The following is a 17,118-nucleotide window of genomic DNA, read 5'->3' as shown; positions in this document are numbered from 1 at the left end:
GTGATGGGAGATTTAACTGAAATCAATCTTATTCAGGTGCTTGAGCAAGCAAGTGACCCTAAGAACATCGGGTCTGAAATACAAAAGCTGGCTGAGGCTAAACTGAAAGAATGGGAGGTTCAGGAAGGTTTCCATTATTATTTGCAATCAATCTATTTGAACATGGACAATTCTTTGCAAATCAGATGGATATCAATTATACAATTTAAAAATGGTATCGAAAAATACTGGAGATCCACTAGATCAAATGCTATTAATAAAAATGAAAAGTTGAAGATCAGAGAAAGACTGTTTAATTTAGTTAATGAGAAAAATAATCAACTGTCGATCCAAAATGCACAAGCTACTGCCAAGATTGCTAGATTCGATTTCCCTGGTCATTGGCCAGATTTGTTTGAAAATTTAGAAAGACTATTAGATATTAATTCATCAAATGACACTAATATTTACAACACATTATTACATATCAACCAAATTATCAAAATTCTAGGCGCAGCCAGGATAGGTAGATGCAGACCAGCTATGCAAAGCAAAATACCCTTGATTCTAAAATACGTTATAAGGATTTATTTGGATAATTTCGTGTCTTGGACGGATTCATCAATTAATATAAATGAGAAATTCCCATTACATATCCAAATTTCATATTTGGCATTAAAGTGCACAAGAAGGATGATAATAGAAGGTGTCGATAATCCTGCAAAAGATGAAATTGTAATTGATTTCATGAGATTATCCATTCAGCATTTCGATATTTTAATAACTAATTATAATAACTTCCGAACATTTGACAATTACGAAAAATTCATAAGATGTTACGGTAAACTATATTATAGTATGATTACAAATTCTCCTGCAACATTTATTTTGTTACCATGTTCAACAGATATATTGATAGTGTATACAAAAATTATCTTTGAGTATGCTCCTAACGTCTATAACGAAGTTGCAGATACCACTGGTGACTTTTGGGAACAAACTGTCATTAGAGGTCTATTAGTTTTTAAAAGAGTAATCAATTTTATTTTTAAGAAGGGAGCAATTACTTTGAAAGCAAGGAGTGATAAAGCTAGTATCGACAAAGCTATTGAAAAACTTAATGCAGAATTTTTAAATGAAAAGTTAATTACTGATTTGGTTGACACATTAATGACATGGTACTTAAAATTAAGACCATCAGAATTGGAAAATTGGTTTATGGATCAAGAAGAATGGATAAACGAGCAGATGTCCACAAGCTATGAATATCAAATCAGACCATGTGCTGAAAATTTCTTTCAAGATTTAATTAATTCATTCTCAGAATTTTTAGTTCCTTATTTATTAAATAAAATTGAGAAAGATGCATCTAGTTTGTCCAATTCATTAGAAGATTTCTTGATGAAAGATGCAATCTATGCAGCCTTCCAATTGAGTGCTAATGCCATTTGCGATATGGTGGATTTTGATTCTCTATTGGTAAAAATATTCTTACCTGAAGCATCAGATACCACTAACAACTCTACTGATCAATTGAAGATAATAAGAAGAAGAGTTGCAGTAATAATTAACGAATGGTCTGTTGTTAAGTGTTCTGAAGAATCAAAGAAAATTTGTTATGGATTTTTCGAGAACATCTTAATGAATGAATCAGATAAAGTAGTTTTACTAACAGTCGTGCAATCTATTAGAACGATGGTGGATGACTGGAATTTTAATAAAGATAATTTTGAACCTTTCTTAAAAGATATCGTTACGATTTTATTAAGGAAAATATTACCTTCTGTTTCACTGACCGAAACTAGATTATATGTTCTTAATACTTTGAGTGATATTATTATTCAAACGAAACCTTTGATAAGCAAAGATTTATTAATTGAAATATTACAAATTATACCGGAGTTGTGGGAAATTTCAACTAATAACCCTTCGGAAGGAATATTATCAGGGGCTTTAATTAGATTACTAAGAAACCTGGTTCAATCTTTAGGTCCACAATCTTATTTGACTTGGGATATTGCTATTCCTGTTGTGAACATAGTGTGTGATCCAACATCTCAACATCATCATTTATTAAGTGAAGATGGTTTTGAATTATGGGGAATACTACTTCAAAACTATTCCAGCAATGAAACAAAATTTGATGATAGATTTGTTGACTTTTTACCATTTTTAGAATCTTCTATTGAAAAACATTCAGAAATATTACCAACATTGTTAGAAATTGTCAAAAGTTACACTTTAATATTATCACCACAACTTTTTTTTGCATCTGATTCATTCAGTAAGATTTTCAGTTACTTATCCAATTATTTATTAAAATTGAGAGACGATTCATTTTATTTAATACTTGAGATTTGGGAAATTTTAATACTATCTAATGAGGCAGATTATGAGAATATTCTTCTTCAAAAATTTTACGATATGGGAATTTTGAACTCTTTATTCAATAGTATTTTTAAACAAGAAGCATTATCAAATCATCAATGTGGGCAATTGTTACAGATTATTGCAAGGATTGCGTATGTTAACCCTACTGCTTTAATGAAATTTATTGAAATGTACCACCAAGCATTGCCAACAACAACATCTAACGCTCAACTAGATATTGAACATAAAAAAGTTGTTTATTCCGACATGCCATTTGACAGATTATTTAGCAAATTAATATCCAGTTGGGAATATTGTTTTAAAGATATATTTGATCCTAAACTAAAGAAAATCCATGTTCTTGGTATTTCAAGTCTATTAAGAACTGGATTAGTTGTAGTATTATCAGAAATAATCACCATTATGCAAATCTGGGTCGATTTATTAGAAGAAATCAATGAAACCCAAAGTGGTGATTGTGAGAAATACCATCTGAACGATATTGTTACCGAACAAACCGTGGAATTTTACCAATTGACGCCTGAACAATTAAGAAATCATGAGCTTTTGAAAAACAATGATCCAGTTCATAATATCAGTTTGAGAGAGTTCATTAAACAGACTTTGGAGTTTCTAGAGTCACACTTGGGGCCTCCTGCCTATCAAGAATTTTTCAACAACATTAATCAAAGTTTAAGGGAAAGTTTATTACTTTTCCTTTCAATCCAACAACCTAAAATAAGTAACTAATATGTTGGTTTTCGAAAGGAGTTTCGAGTAGCATTGCATAGCATAATCTTAAATAGTGAGATAATTGATAAACTTAATATATCAACTTTCAGTATATCATAGCAAAAGTATAGTCTATAATGAATATATATCTATTACTCTCTTCAAATACGTCATTATTGTGGCCATTGCACACTTATTTTAGTGACGCGAAATATTAAAATCACCATAATTTAGACACGAAGATTAGAATATCAATATTTTTGTGCGATGTTTACATATATTTTAGAAATGGATTAAAGAAGTTCTTATGTTACAAATGCAAGTTAAGCTAATTACAATTGCATACATAGATTGCAATCAAATCAATATTAATAAAGGTTGCAGTTCTTCAAATAATATTATAAGGCTAAGATTGGGACAAGATGGGAGATAATTTTTCAAAAGATTTTTTTGATCAAAAGTATAGTGAAGATAACTCGATAATGGATATCAAAAGAAAGTTTTCAGAGGCTAAGAAATTGATTTATGAAAAGAAAAATCCGAGCTACTCTCCAGAAAAGAATGTGAGTTTTGCTTTACAAAAAGATGATTCTCAAAATCACAGTTTCATGAAGAACACTAAAAAATATGATCCTATTAAGAATAATAATAAGAGTGAAAAATATATTAACAGCAAGTACTATGAAGATCAACTACGAAAGGAACTGCGTGAATCAAGGAATGAAAATATACATCCTCTACCATATTCTTCATCGAACGATGCCAATAACATAAGAAACGAATCAAGTGAATTAATCATTTTAAAACAACAGATACGTACACAGAATAATTCAATTCAAGAATTAAGATCAATGATTAATAATCTATTACAAGATCGCAATGATCAACACTATATCACTGGACAATTAGAATCTAGAATAAAAGATATGAATGCACAGATACAAAATCTAGAATGGGAACTTTCTGAGTCTAAGAGAATGATAATCAGCCAAAGTCGAATCCCATCACTTAATACAGAAAATAACAAATACTCACGGTTTCCAAGCAGGAATGAGGATTTCAATGGAAGAAGTAAGAAAGCAAGTTATTTAGATTCTCCTGAATCAATTACCAATCGTAGATATTTCTCTGGTAACAGAACAGCATCTATGGATTCAAGCACTTACAATGGATATTACCCAACCCCTTCAGACAGTACAACTCAAATAATAAGGATGACTGATCCAAATAGATAGAATAATCATACATATTAGATATTTACACAATTTTAAAAAGCATAATTGATTTATTTTATTCACATGTAGTCACTTTTATACAAATTTCAATTTAAACTGGTATTTATTGTCTTTATTATTGAAGTAAACAACACTCTGTGTGTTACCTCTAGGATAAGTTTCTGCAGACCACATAAAGTTATTTGAGTAGCCTATATATCCGTTCTTATCATCATAATCAAATTGAGCTGCATTATTAATGTTTGCATTGCATATCAGACCTTTTGAAACAGAAACAGTACAGTATCCAGTGCGTGATTTTAAATAGTAACTTCCAAAAGGAGACTTAATCATCTCAAAATTTGCCGGTGTTCCTTTTGTCATCCAGCGCCCATTTTTAATTAAATTACCGTTGTAACCACTTATTCTGACAATTCCTCTTTTGGAATTTGATGGAGGCTGTCTTCCACCATTATTTGGGATATAACCTTTTTGGTAAAATTTAATGCCAGTTGCTTTACATCTGCTTCTTTTATTATCGAATGAATCAATTGGAACAAATTCTTCTTGTAATAGTGAACCTTTCAATAAGTAAAAATACCAAACTTCATTCAAAACATTATTGCTATCACAATTTATAAATATTTTTGCAGTGACCTCGTCGGTGCCTTCTGTAGAGCCTAAAGCATTCTCTATTTGTTCCTTTGTGTATGTAGTTGAATTACTTGGAACGATGCCAAATTTTGCCAATTTTTCGAAAGAATTATTTTCATTGTAAAGATTGTATGTAATCCTAAAATAATCATATACAGCTCTTTTTTTATAATAATCATTTTCTTCTTTACTTACAATACTTTTTGAATTTGATATATTGTTCCAATTTTTATAGCATTTTGGTTTCAGGGTATTGATACATGAGCCATGTTTATTAAACTCATGTATCCATAGGGATTCATGGTTACCATTATTGCTCTTCCAAAGAGATGTAAGATTATTCAAAAGGTTTTCTCCTGATATTTCTAAGTCTTGAGAGTTCTCTCCATTGAATTCGTCGCTTTTCAATAAATGATAGACGTCATCAATAAAAAGAGATTTATCACAAAACTGTTCGAACCCTCCATCACAATTATCTGGCCATAATCCATGTATGGTGAACGCATCTAGAGGGCCTAATTCATTCTCTATCTCAGTAGCATTCATCCCCACTCTTGACGGCCTGTAGTTCCAAAATTGAGTCTGTAAAAATATACCTCCTGGAAATTCGAAACAACAGCTATCTGTCACCTCAGTGGCATTTCTACAGGTTAAAGGAAGATCGATAGGACAACTGACATCTGTAGTTAATATTCCATCAAATGGCTTCTGCCCTAATGTATTGGAATTCCAATATAGGGCATTCAAAAAGTTATCTAGTCTCATCTTGTTTATTACGCCAATGTATGTTTATCTTATATTTTTGACTTTTACTGCTTTTCGTCAGAGGGAGATCTGTTTAAACAACTGTTGAAAGTAAAAGTCAGAGCTCTTAAATAACCAAAAGAAACAACAAAAACACTAGCGGAGCACTTGTCAATTTGATTCCTCCTAACCCTTTGTCTTTGATAAGACGTATAACATAGTGATATACCAGCAACTAACAGTTTAAGAGTTTACCGCCGACCTTTTTATCTACCGCTCCTCCCCTTCTTCCCCCCCCTCTTTATATAATAAGATCATTGTGACTGTCCCCCTTGTCTGGGATACCATCTCAATTACCCGCACCATGGCCCTTTTGAAATTGCAAATCACTTCAAACCCTAACCGCCCTAATAGGGTTGCATTTTAAAAAAATATCAGAATAGGGTTGTTGGTTTACCCGGATTCGTAAAATGTCGGAGTTTTACTTCCGCCCTAATTTCATATCACGTGATAGGTTTTTGTCCACATTTTTTTTTATTTTTCGAAAAAGTCGAGATTGAAATACTTTTCTTTTTTGATAGCAGCAACGAGCTGAAATTTCAGAAGAAGAACGAATACTTCAACATATTATTACCTCTATAGACATCCTATGGAAGATGAGTCTTACTGTTAAATTACAAATACTATTGTTATGTCGGTTTTAAAGATTGGAATTGGATCGACTGCTTTTCTCTTATGTTAATTGTAGTCGTTGGTATCAATTTTTATTGAACTAACTATTTCTTTGAGTTGTTGCTTTATATTTTTAATTCTTGACCTTTTTTTCAGATATTCGCAAAGCAACCTCGATCGTAAGAATATCTCTGGCAAGAATTAACACAAAATGTCGACAAGATTACTTCTGAAGACAAACTTACGAACTGCAAGTCGTATCCGTGTTCCATTAAATGGATTGCGTTTCTTGCACACTAAATTGTCAGATAATTTGGTTAGATTACATTCCAATTTGAAATTAGATGAGTTACAAGATGATAACACTCCAGATTATGTTAGGTTGATATTGAGATCATCAGTTTATGACGTTATGGATGAGTCGCCAATTACTACCGGTACTGTTTTATCCTCGAAATTAAACACAAACGTGCAATTGAAAAGAGATGATTTATTGCCGGTCTTTTCTTTCAAATTGAGAGGTGCATATAATATGATGGCAAAATTAGATGATACGCAGAAGAATCAAGGTGTTATTGCATGTTCTGCCGGTAACCATGCTCAAGGTGTCGCATACGCTGCAAAACACTTGAAAATACCTGCTACTATCGTGATGCCCGTCTCTACACCATCAATCAAATATCAAAATGTTTCAAGATTAGGCTCTCAAGTTGTCTTATACGGTAACGATTTCGACGAAGCAAAAGCAGAATGTGCTAGGTTGGCCGAGGAGAGAGGATTGACAAACATTCCTCCATTCGATCATCCATATGTTATTGCCGGTCAAGGTACTGTCGCAATGGAAATTTTAAGACAAGTTCACATGTCCTCCAAAATTGGTGCAGTCTTTGTACCTGTTGGTGGTGGTGGTTTGATCGCAGGTGTTGGTACTTACTTAAAACGTATTGCTCCTCATATTAAGATCATTGGTGTTGAAACCTACGATGCCTGCGCTTTATACACTTCTCTACAATCTGGAAAGAGAGCAGCTCTAGAATCCGTGGGATCTTTTGCTGATGGTACTGCTGTACGTTTACTTGGCGAAGAAACATTTAGAGTGGCTCAAGAAGTCGTTGACGAAGTTGTGCTCGTGAACACTGATGAAATTTGTGCTGGTATTAAGGATATTTTCGAAGATACACGTAGTATCGTTGAACCATCCGGTGCTTTAGCTGTTGCTGGTATGAAAAAATATGTATCTCACTTACATCCAGAAATCGAACATTCAAAACATACATATGTTCCTGTCCTGTCTGGTGCTAATATGAACTTTGATAGATTAAGATTTGTTTCAGAACGTGCTGTGTTAGGTGAAGGAAAAGAAGTGTTTATGTTGATAACCTTACCAGATGTGCCAGGTTCCTTCAAGAAACTTCAAAATGTTATCCACCCAAGATCCGTGACTGAATTTTCTTACAGATACAATGAGCATCGTCATGATTCCACCAGTGAAGTTCCAAAGGCTTACATTTACACATCTTTCAACGTTGTCGACCGTGAAAAGGAAATCAAACAAGTCATGCAACAAATCCATGCTTTAGGCTTTGACGCCGTTGATATCTCTGATAATGACATGGCCAAATCTCATGGTAGATACTTGGTCGGGGGTGCTTCGAAAGTTCCTAATGAAAGAATCATCTCTTTTGAATTCCCAGAAAGACCAGGTGCCTTAACTAAATTTTTGGCTGGTTTAAGTGACTCGTGGAATTTAACATTATTCCATTATAGAAACCATGGCGCTGACGTTGGTAAGATTTTGGCCGGTATTTCCGTTCCACCAAGAGAAAACCTAACCTTCCAAAAATTCTTAGAAGATTTAGATTACAAATACCATGATGAAACAGGTAATATGGTTTACCAAAAATTCTTGAAATTTTAATGTAGACAATTAAAAAAATTAACCGCATATAACTACGCACTAAATATTTATTGATATGGTAGTTGGAAACATACATACAAATATATACTGCCATTCGAGGATCACTTTATACATATTCAAAGTCTAACCCAAACAGACAAATCACATATATAAATCAATTTTACCCATATATAATAGAACTAGTTAATGAAATAACTGCTTCCCATACCTTAAAAACATTATTATTTTTATTCACACACACACACATATATATATATATATATATATATATATATAACTGAATATATATGGTATTTTAAAGGATACGGATTTTACAATCCTCGAACAAATGTGATCATTATAATCGACTTTCTTATAGATTAAATTATGAAGATATATCTCACAGATAAAATTAAAAAGATGCAATTCAAATATATATATTTTTTAACAAGATTGCATCAATTAAAAGATCTTGCTTGTAAATTTAGCAATAATATGCAAGGCGACAACAGAGAAGATGAAACCAACTGCTAGAAATATAATAACCAATGGATCAACTCTTAAACCATTAGCCTCATCTGAATAAATTTTCAATATGGAGTTGCCACCTTGTTGGTTTTCTGGTTGTTTAGCATCAGCTTTGCCCTTAGAAGCTTGAGCCTTAGCTCTTTTAGCTACAGTTCTTTGACCACCAGGAGGAGTTGACATGTTGGTATGTTAGTTCTATGATTGAATCAGGTAGAAACAAAGTTAATAATCAATTGTTTGCACACCGACTCTTGCAACCGAAGGAAAGGAAGAGACCAAAACTTACAAATGGAAACTCGGAAACCAAACGCTAATTCTTAAATACATAAGAATGTATGCAATCAATTGACAATCGAAGACAACTCTAACTGCAATTAAAGTCAATTGAAGTCACTTGTGGCATCTGTAATTGATATTCAATTTAATTATGGCCAACGAATACATTACGCTACTTGTCTCATCTCTTCGAAAAATCGAACAATTTCAGGGAACGTCCGGGTAATCACCCAGAAAACAGGCCAAAACAGACCAAAAACACACTAACCCTATATCAACGGCATGTACCGCCCTACCAGCTTCACAACCCTAACCCAGATCTGAAGCAGCCCTACACGACTTGTGGAAATTACCCAATTTGGCAAAATGGAAACAGAAACAAAGATCCCAATGCCTCGAAAAATGTTAGAAAGTGTCTCAAAGCAACCAACCACCAGCTCGAGGGGACAGAGAGAGTGTGTGTGTGAGAGAGAGAGTTCGAATCATTATTGCTAGCAACAGGAACTGTTAATGGTGTGGCCACAACGAAGGTGGTGGTGAGTTATAGATTGTTTACATTGTTGTTGAATGGGGGACTGTTGGCTGCTATAAAATATTGACCCGTTTCGCTCTCTGATCTGGAACGGTTATACTCTGCTTCATATATATATATATCCTCTTTCGATTCAGTTTTGGTTGATATAATCAGAACATTGGACAAAAATAATCACAAACAAATATATCAGGTTGTGACGTTACTAAATTCACCTCAATTCATTCGCTTTATTTTATTCAGTTCATTTTGCTATATATTGTACCGTTTACGTGAGAGAGACCTATTGCACTCCACCAACTTGTTTCAAACATGTATTCTCCTAATTTCAAAGCAGACTCGCCAATTATGTCTCCCATGGCGTTCCATGTCAAGGACCCCGCTAATAAAAATAATATACAAAACTTACTTCTTTCCCCAACAAAGTTATCGCTAGACAATACAAAAGGCTCATCTATCTACAGGACGTCACTATCAAAATTGAATGAATCAACACGTACTGGCCGCTCGAGGCAAAGAAGAGGCTCAGATATAATGAGGTCTGGTTCACCAATTCAATTTCCATCAATAGGAAGTGCAGCTCCAAAAATGCTTAAACCAGAATATTTGAATACTCAAAATTCAGCAATTCCTTTGCTCTCAACTATAATGAAACAATCATCAAAAACAATGGACACACAGAAAACTGATCAAGATAATACCCAAAATAATCAAAATAGTCAAAGGGAAAATGTTGAAACTAGAAAATTAAATACGTCAATTTTTGCTCAATTACAAGAATCATTCATTAACTTTAATAGACAAAAAGAAAAGGTCGAAAACATCCCAGTTACCACTTCAAAAGAAACCCATACAGAGAAAGAAATACTAACCATTTCAAAGATATCGAAAGAAGAAAAACATAAACCTCAAAGTACTATGAAAAACAATGCATTAAGAAAAATATCACATACAGAAAGTACTTTAAGTGGCTCTACCATGCACGAACAAGATGGCATTAGCGAAATAGAGTCATTGGAAGCAAATAATTGTAATGTTGAAAAATTACCAGCGGTTCATCCAGCTAAAATAGTACAAAAAAGAATTGTGAGCGAGCATGCTACTATTCAAGAATCAGAACTACATGAAGTTCCAAAAGATATAAATGTAGACGCATTACCAACGGATAGAAATGGTTTTGTTCAATTAAATAACCATAAAAATAACAGATACAGTTTTATTTCATCAGCTTCAACTGACTTCGAACTTGATTGGTATAATCAATTACAACAGCAATCCAATTTACAATTATCACAACCTTCCCAACGTTTTCCTTCGCAGTCAGAAAGCGATGATTCTGCACGCAATGAATTTAGAATTAAAAAGTTAGAGATCGAAATTAATGAATTGAAATTACAAAATGAAAAATTGATCCAAACATTTATATCAGAAAACGAAAAAATGAGGCAACTTAGCACATCTCAAATTCAGTCCATTCCAGCAACTTCCAGAGTTAAATATTCTGAGAAAGATACTAGACACATGAGAAATAAGGTGAAAAGGTTAGAGAGAAAGTTGGCTAATTATAAAAAAGCAATGAACAAACTAGTTGACAACAATTTTCCATCCGCACACATGAAATATATATCAACAGACCAAGATGAGGTCAGTTCTGTCAAAACTAGAATATCCCGTATCTCAGATAAGGATTTGAAACAAATAGAGGAAGCTAAATCATCATCCGATCAATCGACATCTGAATTAAACGACGAAGAAGATGATTTTTCTGACAGTATTGGAAGCTTAACTGATATCAAGGAATTAGTGGACATGACATACACTTCAGAGAGGGATTTCTTAACTGAAGAAATCACAGAGGAGATTCAACGATTCTCTACACCGCAACTACCATCTAAGAGAAATTCAATCATTGGAAATAAAAAGAAAGTAGGGTTCCAACTGAATCTACAAATAGAAAAGAAATAAGAACAATAATATTAATAACCAATTCACTAATTAACATATCTATAAGAATTATATGTAATACCCGGTTCGCCCACATAGACTTATATAAAATATATGTTCCAGTAAATAATACATCATTTATGAAATATTTTTATCAATATAGGTATGATTATACAATCATATAGACTATGTCTCTTCACTCACTGAATTAAATCATTAGTTTACCTATAAATGACAGTCTTTATGAACCATTATATATGGAACATCTTATCATTTTATATAAAGACCGACAGTTTTTCAAAGTTTTCAAGCACATATAAATTAAGGCTGACTATTTCAGTCATACTCACTATAATGCTTATTTTAAAAGAGAGAGATTTGGATATGAAAGTTTAATGAACTGTATTTGTTTGAATACTCAACCTATTTCAGAGGATAGTATATTATCTATTGGATAAATTGTCTATTTATATATTAGGGATGGCCTCTCTTTCTACGTCGAATATACGTCCTAAACCGTGGGAGAGCCGAACAATGAATGAAGAAAGTCTGCCCAATAACGACCATGTTTTCAATTTATCGTCAATAGCAAAAGTATCAAAGAAAGTCACATTTCAAGAAAACAAATCAGGAAGAAATGATGTATACCAAGAGCATAATGATGCATCTGACAATGGCCGTAATGAGGCTCCAGAAATCCCCAACCCATTGCCTGCGAATATGTTTAACCAAAATCACAATAATTACGATGATCTTGATAGAACTACAAGTAATTGGAATAGCATCAATCAAAACTCAAGTCTACCTGGATATCTAAATTCTGCATACTCTGGAACTCTAAACGGTTTTAGGAATAATTTCAATTCCCCTTATAATAATAATATGTATGAACAAGGTAATCCATATAGTTACAACAATATGAATGGTAGTAATATGAATAACTCCACTGAATCAACTTTTCAACTAATAGAAGGGGTTATTGGCGCTATAGGTGGATTTGCTCAAATGTTAGAATCAACATATGTTGCGACACATAATTCTTTTTTTACATTATTATCAATCGCAGAGCAATTTAATTATTTAAAGGAAGTGTTTGGATCAGCATTAGGAATTTTTTTCTTTAATAAAGTTTATGAAAAAATATTAAACATTGCAACACATGGTACAAAGGGACTGCCATCATCTAAAAATGAATTGAAATCATCTATGATTAAAGAATTTGTCAAATTTCAACAAGGAATCAACGAACGCAGAAGACATAAAATATCATGGAAACCGTTGCTGCTTTTCCTGTTCTCCATTGTTGGATTACCTTATATTTTAAATAGGGTTATCTCTAAATTACAGACGATAGAGTCTAGTCACGGAGTTAATGAAAAGATAGATCTATCAAACTTAGAGTTTGCAAGGGCACTATTTGATTTCAACCCTGAGAATCGAAAAATTGAATTAACATTAACCAAAGGAGATTTAATGGCGATTTTGACAAAGAAAGATCCTTACGGAAACACATCTAAATGGTGGAAAGTTAGAACTAAGAATGGAGATACAGGTTATGTTCCATCTAATTACATTGAAATAATACCAAGAAACAAAACTAAAATAAAAGTAACGGCCACCGAATAATAAAGTAATTAAGTTGTAATATTTCGAATACATTGTATCTAGATGAAAAAAATTGCATGCATCATTTACTCTATACTTAAAATAATTAATAAAAAGAAGTTTTAGCATATACCTTGAATATAAATAAAATATTTACTTTACTAAAAGTGGCTTTATTCAGCTGTGTCATTGGGATCAATTTTAAATATCTTGTCTGGGTTTAATATCCTGTTTGGATCTATTGCTAACTTGATCCTTCTCATTAGATCGACAGTATCTTCATCCAATTCTTCTAATAAGTACTTTCTTTTCCCAAGAGCAACCCCGTGTTCTCCTGTACAAGTACCGTCGTGATCTAATGCCCTTGTTATCATATCATCTACCACTTTTTTACATTTTTTGAATTCTTCTTCATTATTGTAAACTATTGCAGCATGGAAATTACCATCTCCTGCATGTCCAACAATTATATTTAATAATTTACTTTCCTTTAAATCAGCTTTAGTTTCTTCGACGACTTTGGCAAAATTTGATAACGGCACAGCGACGTCAGTTGTCCATAATTTAGCATCTTCGTTGATAGCTTTACCAGTATCCAAAACAGTCCATACTGCTACTTTTCTGGCCTCCCACATCTCTAATTTTTCTTCTTCACCGTTTGAAAATTCAAACTTGATAGACTTGTTTTCTTTAGCTATTCTTTTCATCATATGTATTAATTCCCTAACAATAGTTTCGTTTTGACCACCGATTTTAAAGAACATAGTTGGCGTTTCATCCCAATGCTGTTTGTAGGTTGATTTCGATAAATTTATTAATTTCATTATATTCTCATCTAGTAATTCCATTGCATTTAGTTGAATACCATTTTGAGTTAACTTAGAAGAACAGTTTGCGGCATCCTGAATGGTTGGGAAGGTCACGACAGCAACAGTTTCGCACTTTGGTTTGACATGACACTTCACTGTCGCCTCTGTCACAACACCTAGTGTACCCTCGCTACCTACAAACAAACCATTTAAGTTATACCCTGCACTGGACTTTCTTGGCCTTCTCTTGGTCTTTACGATCGTGCCATCTGGTAATACTAATGTTATATTGATGATATTTTCTTTCATTGTTCCGAACCTGTAAGCGTTTGTACCTGAACAAGAATTTGCAATACAACCACCCATCTGTGCACCTGGACCAGGGTCGACTCCTAACATATATCCTTTTTCTTCTAAAAAGTCATTCAAGTCTTCCCATGGGAGCCCTGGTTGCACGGTTACGTCCAAATCAGCAGGAGAGAATTTGATTATGTTAGCCATGTATCTTGAAAAATCAACCATAATAGTACTAGGAGGTCTCGTGGTGACATAATGACCTTCCAATGAAGTACCCCCAGAATATGGAATCACTGGTAAGTTATGTGTATGGCAATACTTTAATATTTTCGAAACATCTTGAGTATTTCTTGGGAAAAGTACAATTGTCGGTTTATCCAGTTCGATATCTTGTGGATGATGTGTATTGAAATAACTATCAGCATGGTTTACCAATTCATTATGCATCTCGGTGTAATTATTGGAATCATTATCCATTATTTTTTTTAAGTCTTCAATGTGGAGCTTTAGTTTTTCTGGATCTGTTTCATATCGAGGGGGGGTTAATCTGTCTAGTGGTAGAGTTGAACTTTCAGGTTCGAAGTTCCTTTTAACGATTCTCCTGTCATTGACAAAATTATTCAATTCATAACCGGCCGCTCCCATTATCACCCAAGTAAGCAGCCATGTATATTTTTTTGAACGTTTCACCTTATTTATATTCGAGGCTGTCGTGTACAGTCTTGATCCATTAAGCAGATGATTGCCTTTAGATAATTTTGTGAAATTGAATGCTCTATTGAGTACTTTTTTATAGAGTCTTGTAGTTACTGTTCTTTTCAGCATATTTAATGTTACCTTTGTTTGGTGGCATGTATTCCAGAACGAGACAAGAATGAGCCATAGAAGTTTTCATGATTTCACTGTTGTATGTACACCATGCTTATATATGTACATATATAAGCAAGTATTCTGGGGTTTGTAGCTGAGGTTTTCCTGTGTCACTTTTTTGCTTTGTCCATTATTTCGAGGCAGCGCTTGCGAAGTGCGGGACTGTTTATAAGGGACGAAGAGTGAAAGAAACGATCTGAGAAATTAAGCGGGGGGATGAGATCTGTCACCAGAGAATGTTGCAAAGATGAAGCTAACATCGCTCGATTTACGAGATTTCCTCGAGAGACAGCAAGCTGAGTGCCATCGCGATTCAGAATATGCAACCAGAATAGTGGAAGACCCTACTTCTCACTTGCCAGACAGCGAATTCCTGTCCCACAGGCCCGATCCGCCAATTTAACATCTGGCATTCCGCAACGACCCAAAACATTTCGATCCTAGTGGTACTGAAGCAAGAGTCCAGGAGATAGCTGTTGTTATATCTCTGTGGGAAGGTGGTCACTGCCGCCATATAAAACAACAGATCTAGCGAACGCTCAATCTGCCATCCATCAGGAGTGGCCGCTGGACAATAGGAGCAGGCTGCTGATGAGCACACGAGCAGATGGAGGGAAAGTTGATCCAGAAGAAAGGATACGGTTGCTTAGTCTGAGCTAGTTCCTCGACAAACGGGACAGAGGTCGTCTGCGTGCTGCGTACCGTGGGGCATGTCCAGAGTATAGTCCGGGTAACTTGCGGTTACCGTTGTTCGACGACAGGTGGCTCGGCGTTGTCTGCGGCCGTTTGTCTGCCAGCACGTTTTATGCAAAGAAGCGTGACAAGGTTAGTTTTAGTTCTGCGCTGTTTTACAGTTGCCGTTTCATTAATGACGGCGCCCGTCATAGCGTCATGAACTATTTCAAATATTGATGACTTATGGAATAACAAACTCGTAATATATATAAGATAGGTAATAAATAGGTTTCCCATGTTACTGGAAGTTTGGTATAAGTTCAAGGATATTAGAGAGGCAGCATAGCAAAGTAATTTTATATATAGAGACGCCCAAATAGGTAGTGGTTAATATCGTTTCCCTTTTTATTTTGAGAAAAAAAAATGGGTTCTAAGTACATGATCTCGACAGGAAGGGGTGGGGCAGGAAATATACACTCTTCTGAGACAAAGGCCGCTCCAAAAATGGTCAGGCAGGGATCGCAGACACCAAATATTATTCAGCCAGTGTATAGCACAGGTAGAGGTGGTGCAGGTAATATGAGGAAAAATGTTGACCCAAAACTTACGCGGAAAGCTCAAGATGTAGAGGAATGTGGTGAAGAAACTGATAGAAGTCCAGATGACGATTTTATAAATATTGATGATGTTGTTGAGAAATCTCACGACAGTGATTTGATCGATGATTCAGTAACCCCGATACAGATTTTGAAGGGAAATTCAGTCAATGCAGCCATATCGAATGTAAGGTCGCAATCTGCAACAGCCAATAATTTATCTGGTTCTTCAGGGAGAAGTAAATCTAGAAGAAATTCAATTAAAAAAACCTCAACTGGAGGTGATAAGCCTAAGGCCATTGCGATTGGAAGAGGGGGTGCAGGAAATATGTTATCTCCTTCTGCGAGTAATAAATCTTTAGAAGCATATCTTAGTAATACAAGTTATGATAGAGCAAAGGCTAAGAAGACAAGGAAAAATAAAAGCCACAAGAAATCAAATTGCATAATTTGTTAAAAAAAGATAAATAATAACCCTCTAGGCATAATGAAACTAAAACTAATATTTGCATAGTCAGTCTCAATACAATGATGTATCACATGTATAGCCAAGGCTCTATAAATACATTAGTAGTTGAGCCGTCATATAAGTACTTCTATAATATGAAACTGTAATAATAATATCATTAATAATATGAAGTTAACAAACTAACTTCAAATAAATAATTCTTTGAAATAAATAATAATAAATAATATAGTACAACTATTGATATAATAGTATAAT

At 34.0% G+C, this 17,118-nt stretch overlaps 9 protein-coding genes across 9 annotated transcripts; 6 read left to right on the top strand and 3 right to left on the bottom strand.

The window, feature by feature from the left end:
- Positions 1 to 3: 3 nt before the first annotated feature.
- On the top strand, positions 4 to 3,099 carry KAP120 (karyopherin KAP120; the record flags this gene model as incomplete). The annotated part of the gene is made up of 1 exon (XM_003686183.1): positions 4 to 3,099. The coding sequence occupies one exon, from the start codon at positions 4 to 6 to the stop codon at positions 3,097 to 3,099; it is 3,096 nt and encodes a 1,031-aa protein (XP_003686231.1).
- Positions 3,100 to 3,503: 404 nt separating this feature from the next.
- On the top strand, positions 3,504 to 4,316 carry TPHA0F03150 (uncharacterized protein; the record flags this gene model as incomplete). Its single annotated transcript, XM_003686182.1, has 1 exon — positions 3,504 to 4,316. One exon carries the CDS (start codon positions 3,504 to 3,506, stop codon positions 4,314 to 4,316), a length of 813 nt encoding a protein of 270 aa, XP_003686230.1.
- A 75-nt stretch (positions 4,317 to 4,391) lies between these two features.
- RNY1 (ribonuclease T2) lies at positions 4,392 to 5,714 on the bottom strand (the record flags this gene model as incomplete). The annotated part of the gene is made up of 1 exon (XM_003686181.1): positions 4,392 to 5,714. One exon carries the CDS (start codon positions 5,712 to 5,714, stop codon positions 4,392 to 4,394), a length of 1,323 nt encoding a protein of 440 aa, XP_003686229.1.
- Positions 5,715 to 6,576: 862 nt separating this feature from the next.
- Positions 6,577 to 8,283, top strand: ILV1 (threonine ammonia-lyase ILV1; the record flags this gene model as incomplete). Its single annotated transcript, XM_003686180.1, has 1 exon — positions 6,577 to 8,283. The coding sequence occupies one exon, from the start codon at positions 6,577 to 6,579 to the stop codon at positions 8,281 to 8,283; it is 1,707 nt and encodes a 568-aa protein (XP_003686228.1).
- Positions 8,284 to 8,724: 441 nt separating this feature from the next.
- On the bottom strand, positions 8,725 to 8,970 carry SBH1 (Arf family guanine nucleotide exchange factor SBH1; the record flags this gene model as incomplete). The annotated part of the gene is made up of 1 exon (XM_003686179.1): positions 8,725 to 8,970. One exon carries the CDS (start codon positions 8,968 to 8,970, stop codon positions 8,725 to 8,727), a length of 246 nt encoding a protein of 81 aa, XP_003686227.1.
- Positions 8,971 to 9,910: 940 nt separating this feature from the next.
- On the top strand, positions 9,911 to 11,563 carry MMR1 (Mmr1p; the record flags this gene model as incomplete). The annotated part of the gene is made up of 1 exon (XM_003686178.1): positions 9,911 to 11,563. One exon carries the CDS (start codon positions 9,911 to 9,913, stop codon positions 11,561 to 11,563), a length of 1,653 nt encoding a protein of 550 aa, XP_003686226.1.
- A 459-nt stretch (positions 11,564 to 12,022) lies between these two features.
- PEX13 (peroxin PEX13) lies at positions 12,023 to 13,168 on the top strand (the record flags this gene model as incomplete). Its single annotated transcript, XM_003686177.1, has 1 exon — positions 12,023 to 13,168. One exon carries the CDS (start codon positions 12,023 to 12,025, stop codon positions 13,166 to 13,168), a length of 1,146 nt encoding a protein of 381 aa, XP_003686225.1.
- Positions 13,169 to 13,320: 152 nt separating this feature from the next.
- On the bottom strand, positions 13,321 to 15,078 carry DLD1 (D-lactate dehydrogenase; the record flags this gene model as incomplete). Its single annotated transcript, XM_003686176.1, has 1 exon — positions 13,321 to 15,078. The coding sequence occupies one exon, from the start codon at positions 15,076 to 15,078 to the stop codon at positions 13,321 to 13,323; it is 1,758 nt and encodes a 585-aa protein (XP_003686224.1).
- Positions 15,079 to 16,221: 1,143 nt separating this feature from the next.
- PAR32 (Par32p) lies at positions 16,222 to 16,851 on the top strand (the record flags this gene model as incomplete). The annotated part of the gene is made up of 1 exon (XM_003686175.1): positions 16,222 to 16,851. The coding sequence occupies one exon, from the start codon at positions 16,222 to 16,224 to the stop codon at positions 16,849 to 16,851; it is 630 nt and encodes a 209-aa protein (XP_003686223.1).
- Positions 16,852 to 17,118: the final 267 nt, after the last annotated feature.

The sequence above is a fragment of the Tetrapisispora phaffii genome, chromosome 6 (genome assembly GCF_000236905.1).
Source record: "Tetrapisispora phaffii CBS 4417 chromosome 6, complete genome".
Lineage (NCBI taxonomy): Eukaryota > Fungi > Ascomycota > Saccharomycetes > Saccharomycetales > Saccharomycetaceae > Tetrapisispora > Tetrapisispora phaffii.
This window is presented reverse-complemented; position numbering and strand designations above follow the sequence as displayed.